Genomic DNA, 12,191 nt, shown 5'->3' on the forward strand with positions numbered 1-12,191 from the left:
CAAAAAAAGAATGAGACGAAGCACCTTGGACACTGAACCCAGGGGCACTCAGGCACAAGGGTGGGGCAGAGTGAAACATGCAAGGGCATATAGAGCAGGGCAAATGGACCAGAACTTGGGGAGGAGCCTTGGAGGACCTAAGAACCCAGTAGCATCCCAACTGGGCTCTATGAACATACCCCCCCCCAATGAGCTATTTTAATATAAATCCCCTGCTCTCCCAGAGGAAAAACAAAAGAGAATTTTATTTAAGAAAATTTCTGTCTCTTGATAATTTTCTCCTTTCCAGACTTATCTTTGGAATGTGTGATCTCCAGTGTGTTCCACAGTGTCATCTGCAGTGTGATCCACAGTGTAATCCACAGTGTGATCTGCAGTGTGATCCACAGTGTGATCTGCAGTGTGATCTGCAGGTGATCCTCAGTGTAATCCACAGTGTGTTCTGCAGTGTGATCCTCAGTGTAATCCACAGTGTGATGTGCTGTGTGATCCTCAGTGTAATCCACAGTGTGATCTGCAGTGTGATCCACAGTGTACTCCACAGTGTGATGTGCAGTGTGATCCTCAGTGTAATCCACAGTGTCATCTGCAGTGTGATCCTCAGTGTACTCCACAGTGTGATCTGCAGTGTGATCCTCAGTGTAATCCACAGTGTGATCTGCAGTGTGATCCTCAGTGTACTCCACAGTGTGATCTGCAGTGTGATCTGCAGTGTGATCCTCAGTGTCATCTGCAGTGTGATCCTCAGTGTAATCCACAGTGTGATCTGCAGGTGATCCTCAGTGTAATCCACAGTGTCATCTGCAGTGTGATCCTCAGTGTACTCCACAGTGTGATCTGCAGTGTGATCCTCAGTGTAATCCACAGTGTGATCTGCAGTGTGATCCTCAGTGTACTCCACAGTGTGATCTGCAGTGTGATCTGCAGTGTGATCCTCAGTGTCATCTGCAGTGTGATCCTCAGTGTAATCCACAGTGTGATCTGCAGGTGATCCTCAGTGTAATCCACAGTGTCATCTGCAGTGTGATCCTCAGTGTACTCCACAGTGTGATCTGCAGTGTGATCCTCAGTGTAATCCACAGTGTCATCTGCAGTGTGATCCTCAGTGTACTCCACAGTGTGATCTGCAGTGTGATCCTCAGTGTAATCCACAGTGTCATCTGCAGTGTGATCCTCAGTGTACTCCACAGTGTGATCTGCAGTGTGATCCGCAGTGTGTTCTGCAGCATGATCCGCAGTGTGATCAGCAGGTAATGTGCAGTGTGATCCACAGTGTGACCTGCAGTGTGATCTGCAGTGTGGTCCATGGTGTGATCTGCAGGTGATCTGCAGTGTGACCTGCAGTGCGATCTGCTGTGTGATCTGAAGGTATCTGCAGTCAGATCTGCAGCATGATCCACAGTGTGATCCACAGGTAATCTGCAGTATCATCCTCAGTGTGATCTGCAGTGTGACCTGCAGTGTGATCCACAGTGTGATCCGCAGTGTGATCTACAGTGTGACCTGAAGGTATCTGTGGTGAGATCTGCAGTCTGGTCTGCAGTGTCATCCACAGTGCGATCTACGGTGTGATCTGCAGTGTGACCTGAAGGTATCTGCAGTGAGATCTGCAGTCTGGTCTGCAGTATGATCTGCAGTGTCATCCACAGTGTGATCTATGGTGTGATCTGCAGTGTGATCTGAAGTTATCTGCAGTGAGATATGTAGTCTGGTCTGCAGTGTGATCTGCAGTCTGATCTGCAGTGTCATCCACAGTGTGATCCATGGTGTGATCTGCAATGTGATCTACAGTGTGATCTTCAAGTGATCCACAGGTGATCTGCAGTGTGATCCACAGTGTGATCCATAGGTGATCTGCAGTGTGATCTGCAGTGTCATCCTCAATGTGATCTGCAGTGTGATTTGCAGTGTGAGCCCTCTCTTGACTGCTAAGGAAGAGATTGCCTTGTTCATCTCACCGAGGAGGTCTGAAACTGGTGTTGACAGAAAACCTGCTCTAGAATTAACCTGCTTGAGCTTGTCCTTTCCCTCATATTTCTCATGGTCTTCTGAGACATAGGTCTTGAGGGCTACAGAAGGTCCCAGGGATGTCCCCTAGACCTTGGGAGGGAAGTTGTGGGCAGGATCAAGGTGAGCCATTCCAGGGCACCCCTCTGAAGTAGGAGGGGACTCCAGAGAGGGTCACTTGAGCAGTCTGGCCAGTATTGAGCACAGCATGTGTTTCCCCCTCCATCTTGCATGGAAACATTTAGTTAACTGTCTGGAATGCCTAGTTTTATTGCTATGAATCTCTCAACAAAATAATCAAGTTCCTTTGGCCCCCTTTGATTAGAGTCTATAACCACAGGGGAAGATTTCTGCAGGTGGGTTGACATCGAGCAGAAGAGGGTACTTTTAGGGCCTTAGTGGTAAGGGATAGCCAGACCCTCTGGGGGACTGTGTTTAGTGAGTGTAGAAGTGACAGCCTCCAGCAGCTTGTCTGGGGACAGTAGGAGAAGGAGTAGCAAAAGTAAAACTGTGCGTGCACCAACTAGCGGTGGATTCTCTGGAGCCTCCAGGGAAATATGGAGTTGGAGAAACTACGGTGAGCAGAAAGGTCACAGGAAAAGGGGCAGGGGGGGAAGCCAGTCTTGAGAGAGACAGGAAGAAATAGGGTCACACTCCCATTGCAGCCCTGTGTATGAGCTACAGAGTGGGGAAATAGAAACTCCTCTAAATTCAGAACAGCATCACCCTTGCTGGGAGAAGAGCGAGCTGTGGACAGCTACATAAGGACAAGCTCAACAAAGACTGGCTGTAGACAGACCTTGACCCCTTTCCACCCAGAAAACCAAGGAGGACTAAAGAAAACCAGATGCTGTAGCTTATAAAAAATTCACTACTACTGACAAATGGAAAGAATGCAATAAAATTATTAATGTTCATAAAAGAAAAACTTGGATACATGAAAGGACTATCCATGGTATTGGCTGGGAAGACTCAATATTCTAACGACATCAACATTCTTCATGTTAAGCTTTAAATTTATGATCCTCCAAATTTTCCAGATGTTTTTGAAACTTGACAAAGTTATCTTAATATTCATCTAGAAGGAACAAGCAAACAAAAATGCATGCCAAAAAAGCAAGGACATTTTTGAAAAATAAAAGTCACAAGGGGAGTAGTGTCAAAACAGATATTAAAATAGAAAGAGATAAACTTCTAATACGTGTGGTGCTGAACAGGCAGTTCAGTGTAACAGAGAAAAGGCTGAAACACAGACTCCAGTATTCACATTTGCCCCTTAGACAATAAAGCATCACAAATGAAAAAGTTTGAGCTCTTCAACAAATGGTTTTAGGACAAATGGCTAACCATGTAAATTCATGATAATGACAATAATGATATTAATAATAGCTAATACGTATTGACTAATGGCTATGTGCCAGAAGCCATAATAAATGCTTTCTATGAGTCACCTTACTAAATCATCACATTTATCCCCTTATTGTATCTGTTTCAGATGCAAGGATGCTGTGGTTCATATGGGGTAGGTAATTTACATGCAGTCACGCAACCAGACAGTGTTGTGTTGTGGCTGGGGTTTGAACTTATAGCCCAGTCTCCTAACTGATGATTTCTACTCCTCCTCCTAGATTCCTACTTTACTTATTTTACTAAAATCAAGTCCAAATTCAATGAACCTTTGTATATAAACAATAGAATTTCATATTTGAAGATGGAGGCATAAACCAGCATTTCTTCTTCTCTTCCTGGGAACAACATGAAAGCAAATGGGAGAGCAAAGCCTAGACAAATACAACCTCTATTTCCTATGAAATTAGAAAATAGCTCAACTTCCAACTACAGAATGGGTAAATGGGTAACCAACAGGGTAACTGAGCAGAAGAGCATGCAGGAAGACAATGGAACCAGGGCCACCACTGTCAACTTCAGCAAGCCCCAGCAGAGTGGGTCACAGGTGAGGGCAAAGCCTCCATCAGTGAAAACAGTGTGCACAGGCCGGGTGTGGGTGGGCGCTTCCCCAGGCCTGATGTGGCTTAGAATCTTAGAAGTAGGGTGAGCTGAGGAATCAGGCATTTGCCCAAAACAATCTTTTTCTGGGGACACGGATTTTCTTCAAATGTAAGTACAGTGGTTTCCCCTCATCCGCATTTTCACTTTCCATGGTTTAAGCTACCTGAGGTCAACTACAGTCTGAAAATAGATGAGTATAGCCTCATAAGATATTTTAAGAGAGAGAGAGAGCGAGCACATTCACATAGCTTTTATTACAGGACATTGTAATAATAATGTTATTCTAGTACTCATGATTTTTGTTAATCTCTTACTGTGCCTGATTTATAAATTAAACTTTATCAGGGGTATGCATGTGTAGGAAAGCGCACAGTATATGTAGGGTTTGGTGCTCCCCATGGTTCAGTCATCCCCTGGGGGTCTTGGGGCTACTGTATTCAAAAGGAAGCCAAGATCTAGCAAAGAAAACAATAAGCAAAACAGAAGAAAGAAACAGAACAAGAAACCAGGTGTCATGACTTAGATGAAGACTGTGAATAAAACAGTCACTTGTCTATTAAGCCATGGCTGAAGAAGGGTAAACTGTGAGCTGGCAGAGCTGGAGAGAAAGAAGGAGAAAAGATATAAATTCACAGCAGTGAAGGCAGAACCAGAGCGGTCACAAAGAACAGACCTTGCTGGGGAAAAGACACGGAGAATAGAAATGGAAAAATATAGAACAAATTAAAATGGAAATCAATGAGTTAAAAAAGCAGAGAGAAAATGACAGCTACAGAGAATAGGTGGCAATCATATGGAACCACAATCAGAGACTCTGAAGAAGAAAATGAAAGCAGGGAAGAGAACAAATACTTAGATATACAATTCATGGGAAAAATATTTTAAAAAATAACCTGAATTTACATATTAAATAGATGTACCACATCTATGGGAAAATTCACCCCAAATGGAAAACACCAAAATATAGGCTAAAAATTTACCAGACTTTGGGGCAGGTGCGGTGGCTCACGCATGTAATCCCAGCACTTTAGGAGGCCAAGGTGGGTGAATCATGAGGTCAGGAGTTCGAGACCAGCCTGACCAATATGGTGAAACCCTGTCTCTACTAAAAATACAAAAATTAGCTGGGCGTGGTGGTGCATGGCTGTAGTCCCTGCTGCTAGGTAGGCTGAGGCAGAAGAATCACTTGAACCCAGAGGTGGAGGTTGTAACGAGCCAAGATCGTGCCACGGCACTCCAGCCTGGGTGACACAGCGAGACTCCATCACAAAATAATAATAATAATAATAATAATAATAATAATAATAATAATTTACCAGACTTCAAAGTCAGCTCTTTGGTGCACAGAATCAAAAAGATTAAGTTCCTTCTACAGGGAAATCAGGCAGTCTGTGGTCCCTCCAAGGAGACAGTGTAAGCTACCAATATCCTACCAGATACTCTGTCCTTTGGGTGTAAAAAGGCAACAAACCATTGCAAGGAACAAACTTGCAAACCAGAAAGAGGAACAAACCATTGCAAACCAGAAAGAGGTTGGAATGTTCTTCACCATGGCCAAATAACTCATACTGAGCACAAAATCAATCTAACATAGAACTGGCAATTGCAAAAGTTGGGCATATGGCTGCAGAATAGAACATAGAGGGTCTAAGCCCTGATGATGTAGAAAATATTCAGTGAAAACTAGGATATTCAGAAAATTTATCATTGCTTATACTGGAAATTGACAGCTGTGTCTGCAGAGAGGAGCCCAAAACGCTGATCTTATCCCAGCCCCAGAGCTGCCCTCCTGGAGTTGTCCTGTCTGTCACAGGCATTTCCACTCTCCTGATCGCCTGGCATTCCCCGCTTTCTGTCACACCCATAGTAAATCTGTCACTCAAAGACATTCAGAATCCAACTATTTGTCCCTCCTCCACTGCCATCACCCTGGTCCTGGCCACATCCCAGCCAAGGCCTTGGAACAGCTCTCCAGTTGAAATTCCTGTCCTCTACACAGTCTGCTTTCAAAACAGCATGCTAGTGTGATCCTTTTAAAGCATGAAGCAGATCACACCATCTCTCCCTGATTACCCAGCTAGCCTCCTAGCTTCTGGCTTCAGCACAGCAGCAGCTGAAGAGAGTGTATCACCATCACAACTCTCATGCTCACCATACCCACTCCCGACTTGGGCAGAGCCAGGTCCCTGCAATGACTGACGGGGACCCAGTGCAGGAGTCTCCTCTCCCAGAACTCCCTTTCACTAACTCTGCCACAGCTGCAATGACCTCCTTGGTGTTTCTGGATCGTTCCAGGCATCACCCTCCCGGCCTCACCCCCCCACCCCCAACTTGGGAACTAGCTGGCCCCAACTGCTCTCTCTCTGAGGACAGGAGCACAGGACTCACCTGTCTTTCAAGTTTTTCCTCAGACTCCCTACTCCTGGGGTATGCTGACAATGCTATTTTAAATGCAGACTACTCCCCATTGTCCTGCAGCATCACCCCCAGGCATGCTCTGACTCTTGTCTTTGGACATTCCCAGACCAAGATTCCCTGGAGGTCAGAGATTCTATAGGCAGCCAGAGAGAGCAAAGGAGGCCCAGGCCAGGCCCCAGGCTGATGCATCCTCTATTCTCTTGTATCTGCAGTCCCTCTTTGCTTCTCAGCAGGTAACAAGGAGATGGCCCTGGTCCTCAGGACAACCACTGAAACTATTTTCCCTCCAGTATAAATGACATACACACAAGAGAATGGCATTAAGCCATGGACTTCTGGGAGTACAGGTGAGACCCACCTCAGAATGAAGCCCTGACTTTTTTAAAAAAAATCTCTTTTAAACAAGAGGCCTCATTTGTTCATGTAAATAAATAAATCCAAAAAGAGAACTGAATGTTTTAGACTTTGTGTATCTAGACCCAAGGTCAAAAATGTAATGACATTATGTTTTTTTTTTTTTGTTTTATTTGTTATTTAGCAAAGATTGTTTCATTTCTACAATAGCTACCTTTAAAATGCAGTGATTTACCTGGAATTCTGCCTCCCCTGAATTAAACTGTTGCATCTCTCAAGGAAACAAGCTGAATCCGTTTTGTTTATACAGTTTTGTCATTTATAAGGGAGCTGCACTTGAGCTCTTAGTGATCATTGCAATGAAAGAAAACATGTTCCATAAGCAAGGCTAAATTGTTCTTAAGAAAGAGATTTATTGTTTGAATAATTAATAGGGACTTGGATGCAGCTGGAATCCATCATTCTTAGCAAACTATCACAAGAACAGAAAACCAAACACCGCATGTTCTCACTCATAGGTGGGAACTGAACAATGAGATCACTCGGACTCAGGAAGGGGAATATCACACACCGGGGCCTATCATGGGGAGGGGGGAGGGGGAAGGGATTGCATTGGGAGTTATACCTGATGTAAATGACGAGTTGATGGGTGCAGCACAGCAACATGGCACAAGTATACATATGTAACAAACCTGCACGTTATGCACATGTACCCTACAACTTAAAGTATAATAATAATAAATAAATTAAAAAAAAATACAATGTTTCTCTATCAGATTGGAAAACGTCAAAAAAAAAAGCCTAATATCCAGTATTAGTTTGGTTATAAGAGACAGAAACTACTGCAAACTGAGGTGAGATGTGTAAATGAATAAAATGCTGGCAAATTGTCAATACATATTAAAAGTTATAAAAATTATTTACTCCTTGAGTCAGCAACTTGACTTATAGAAATTTATTCCCAGGGATAAATGAACACATATACAAAGATAAATGTGATAGAAGTCATTATGATATTTTTCTAAGAGAAAAACTGACAAAAACCAAAAATATGACATTCAACAATCGTGTTGGAGATATCTAGTTGCTAAAAATCCAACACCCCCTCTAACTTAAGAAAATAACACACATTATGTCCATGATGGCTTACAGATGCTTCATCGCTAGGGGCGACCCGGCCAGTGATCCAGGGAGATGCTGATAAAATTGATCTGTGATGCACTTCTGGAAAGGACCTTAAAGGGAGGTGACTCATGAGGGAGGGGCAGTCATCTCCCTTTGCTCTTCCTTATCCAGGGAAATGTGAAAGGAAGTTGACACTAGAGCTTGGTGGCCATCATTTGGGGATGAAGAATGCTGCTAGGAGAGGCAGAAATCTTCCTAACACATAAGGAGTTTGGATGCCTGATGACTTAGTCAAGCCAACTAGTCCTGAGCTGTCTACATCCAGAGTCCTCTTACGAGAAAAATAAACTCTTGTGAGTTTAAGTGGCTGAACTCAATCTTAACTAATTAGATAAATGTAATTATTGATGTATTAAAATAAACATTACACAGACATTAAAAAGTCATGGAGTTCAAGACCAGCCTGGCCAACGTGGTGAAACCTCATCTCCACTAAAAATACAAAAAATTAGCTGGGCGTGGTGGCGCGCACCTGTAATCCCAGCTGCTTGGGAGGCTGAGGTGGGATAATTGCTTGAACCCAGGCGGCGGAGGCTGCAGTGAGCTGAGATTGCACCACTGCACTCTAGCCTGGGCGACAGAGCAAGACTCCATCTCCAGAAAAAAAAAGTCATATTAAGCACCATATTTGTTGTTATGGCAAGATATACATAGCATATTGTTAACTGAAGAAAGAAGATTATAAGCCAGCAACAATCATATGATCAAAAATTTTAAAAATGTATAATGTGCATCTACGGGTATACAATTGCTTGGGAACAGGACTGACAGGCTAGAGACAAAACATGTTTGCAGCAGTTATCTTTGGTTATCTTTGAGTGATGTTATTTGGGGGGGGAATTTAACTTTTTAAAAAATTGCAATTTCTAATTTTTTTCTTTGATGACTTGATATTGCATATGAAATTTAAAGACAAAAAAGCTACTACTACAACTTCATTTTTAAATTAGTGGTAAGAAGGGATAAAACATCAGTAACATCCAAGACAGACAAAGCATTATTTCATCTATGTAGAAACACTTCCAAATAAATAAGACACAGAGATAAGTGTGCAAGTAACCTGAATAATAAATTTCCCAAAGGAGAAGTAGAAGTGGTCTGTTAACATAAGATAAAACATTTTAAACAACGTTAACAATCTAAGTATGCAAATTAAAATGAGAGGGCATTTTCAACCATCTGGTTGTAAAGACTATTTAAAAAAAACTGTTATCTAGTTGGTGAGGATGCTGGGCCACATACACCCACCCCTACTGTTGGTGGCCTAAGTGCCCTTGGGCAGTGCAGAGTTAGAGCCTTCTATATGGCTGGTGCCATTTCACTTCACTCACATGTATGCACATTGAATTAACATACAGGACTGTTCATTTGCTACAGCGTTTATGAGAGTGAAAACTGTAAACACCCTCAGGGAGAGAGAGAACGCCTGCATAATGACAAGCATTAAAAATAATGTCAAAGAGGCAAATGTCATGGAAAATGTCCATAATATCAAATACGCACCTCGATAGAAACTAAATTAAATTTATGATATTTATCTGTTTCCATGTAATAATGCACAATGGAGCTTCAAATATGGCAGGAAATAAAAAGTCATGGGAGCAGAAACTCCGAATAACAGGCTTTTATTTTTGAAGAAGTCCTTTGCACATGGACAGTGGATGTGGTGTGTGACAGGGAAGGTGCCTCAGGGACTTTTAAAAATTTAGTTGTTCTCCCAGACAGTGTCTAGCACCCTCTTCCCCACTTCTTTACCTTCCTTCTCAAAAGAGAGTTGGCAGGAGGGTTGCAACCAATGTACCATTTGTTTTTCCTTTGGTCATAGTTGTTTCCGTAATGAGAAAATGCAACATTCTGTTTTAAAAAGAAACATCTAGAGTATAAACGATGATTAAGTCTACACAAAAACAAATACCTCACAATAATTAAACCTAGATACTAGGTCTTAGGTTATTGGGGAAAAAAGGTCATGACTGACTGACTGATTATTTGATCTCACCAGTACATATTTGGCCCTCAACTATTTTGTATTAACATAGTGCTGAATTCAAGTGTCTAAATGACAAAAGAAAGAGAACTTCCAATATGTTTGCAAGTACAGTTAAGGAAGCATTCTGAAGAAGCTACCCTAATGAACAGAAATTGTTTTTCCAAAGTCTAACATGATTCCACCCTTTGTTTCCATATCATACATTTCTACTTGTGTAATGTCTACAATGTCACCTAAAACCCACGAGCTACTGCTCTGCATTAGAAGAGGGAACATGATTAGGGGTGCGAGCGGGGAACATGAGACAATCATGATGGGACATTGGGCGTGTTTGTTTTTAAAAAGAGCATGCCAAGGAGATGAGGTGTAATGTGTATATTCTAAGGTAATCAGGTGAATAAAACAATCAATGATATTATCTGTCATTTTCTAAACCCACTCATCTATCTAAATACTGGGGAAATAATTTTCCAGCTATGAGTAGTTCTGACAATTTAAACTCACATGTCTTCATGGACAAGCATGCAGTGATCTCTAAGCAGACCATGGTTATGTAATATAGGTGGGCAAGGTAGGACTTCCTAAGTGCTGAAACAATCTATCGGAAAACCTTCCATCCCTCTGTGGCCTTTCCAAGGGCATGTTATATAGAACAGACACACTGTGGGTCTGAATAAAAACACCTAGGTGGATGACTAGGAATGTCTATGAGAGAATGATAGGCTTGGTGGAAACAGAGATACATATCTATTCGCAAGAAACTTCTCTGGAAATCTAGAAATGTTCATCTATCTAATCCTTCAGAACATAGCAAATGTTTGACAGGTAACAAGCAGATCAAGTAACTCCATACCTTTAGAGAATTTCCACACGATGGTAGGTACAGGGTAACCCTCAGCAGAACAATTGAGGATGACAGCTTTGCCATAAATCCCATCCTGGTCCCGCGGCTGAACTACAAACTTGGGAGGAACTGAAAAGAGAGAAATGTCACCAGTAATTAACACTAGACCAGAAACTGAGTAAAGGTGTGATTTTAAGAAACTGAATCATTTTAACGAACATTAAAAATAAGACTGTTCCATATACATGGGACAATAAAAATACTATTGGCAGTTTGGGACAAATTAAGAGAGTAATCTCAGTGCTGAAAAATTTTCTGATTCATATCAATGAGCTTTTGTCACAGGTAAAAGCCCTTTGCACTAGGGAAAACTGGCCTCGAAGGAGGAAGTTTGACTAAATCAAAGGAATGGAACATTTTGCTTTTGCTTGTGTTATCAAAAATATTCAGAAATTCCCTCAATGGAAAATTGAATCAGAATCACCATTTAAAGAACAGATCAGGCTGGGCACGGTGGCTCACGCCTGTAATCCCAACCCTTTGGGAGGCTGAGGCGGGCAGATCACCTGAGGTTCGGAGTTTGAGACCAGTCTGACCAACACAGAGAAACCCCATCTCTACTAAAAACACAAAATTAGCTGGGTGTGGTGGCGCATGCCTGTAATCCTAGCTACTCAGGAGGCTGAGGCTGGAGAATCGGTTGGACCCAGGAAGCGGAGGTTGCAGTGAGCTGAGATTGCACCACTGCACTCCAGCCTGGGCAACAAGAGTGAAACTCCATCTCAAAAAAAAAAAAAGCAGATCAAATATATATTTGTGCCTCCAATAGTAATTATCAAATATAAGTATTCATCTTGGATGTGAACTGGTCAAAGCATTTGATGATGATTTTTCCTCTAACAGGAGATAAAGTGAGAAATAATAGGCACCTCCTAAAGGCAATCAAGAATACAATGTGGGCGTGAACCCAGGAGGCGGAGCTTGCAGTGAGCCGAGAGCACTCCAGTCTGGGGGACAGAGCAAGACTCCGTCTAAAAAAAAAAAAAAAAAAGAATACAATGTGGGGCTGAACTTTTCCCAAAATTCTGGTGAGGACATAGTGCGTTATGCCTGATGTCAGCACCAGGGCGGGCCAAAGGCGGACTCTGAAGAGCAGTTGCAGTGAGGTACCATAAAGCTTTTCTAGTGTGCCTATAAAAAACAAGATAATAAGTGACTGCTTATCTGGTGAATGTTGTGAGGTGCTGTAAACACCCATCCCTACCTAAAACATACATATGACTTCACTTAAAACATATCTCCCAAAAGAAAGCATATTATTTGAGACAAGCCATTAGGATTTTAATATGTATCATACCTCTTAGAGAGAAGAACACACACATT

General features: G+C 42.3%; 1 protein-coding gene across 4 annotated transcripts in view; it reads right to left on the minus strand.

Annotated features, from left to right (window-relative positions):
- Positions 1-12,191, minus strand: part of LOC105472931 (DS cell adhesion molecule) — an 818,273-nt gene that overhangs the window by 256,403 nt on the left and 549,679 nt on the right. For all 4 annotated transcript variants that reach the window (XM_071095740.1, XM_071095738.1, XM_071095737.1 and 1 more), the window contains exon 10: positions 10,818-10,937. In XM_071095740.1, the coding sequence (XP_070951841.1) occupies positions 10,818-10,937 (120 nt within the window). The remainder of the gene's footprint in view (positions 1-10,817; positions 10,938-12,191) is intronic.

The sequence above is a fragment of the Macaca nemestrina genome, chromosome 4, assembly GCF_043159975.1.
Source record: "Macaca nemestrina isolate mMacNem1 chromosome 4, mMacNem.hap1, whole genome shotgun sequence".
Lineage (NCBI taxonomy): Eukaryota > Metazoa > Chordata > Mammalia > Primates > Cercopithecidae > Macaca > Macaca nemestrina.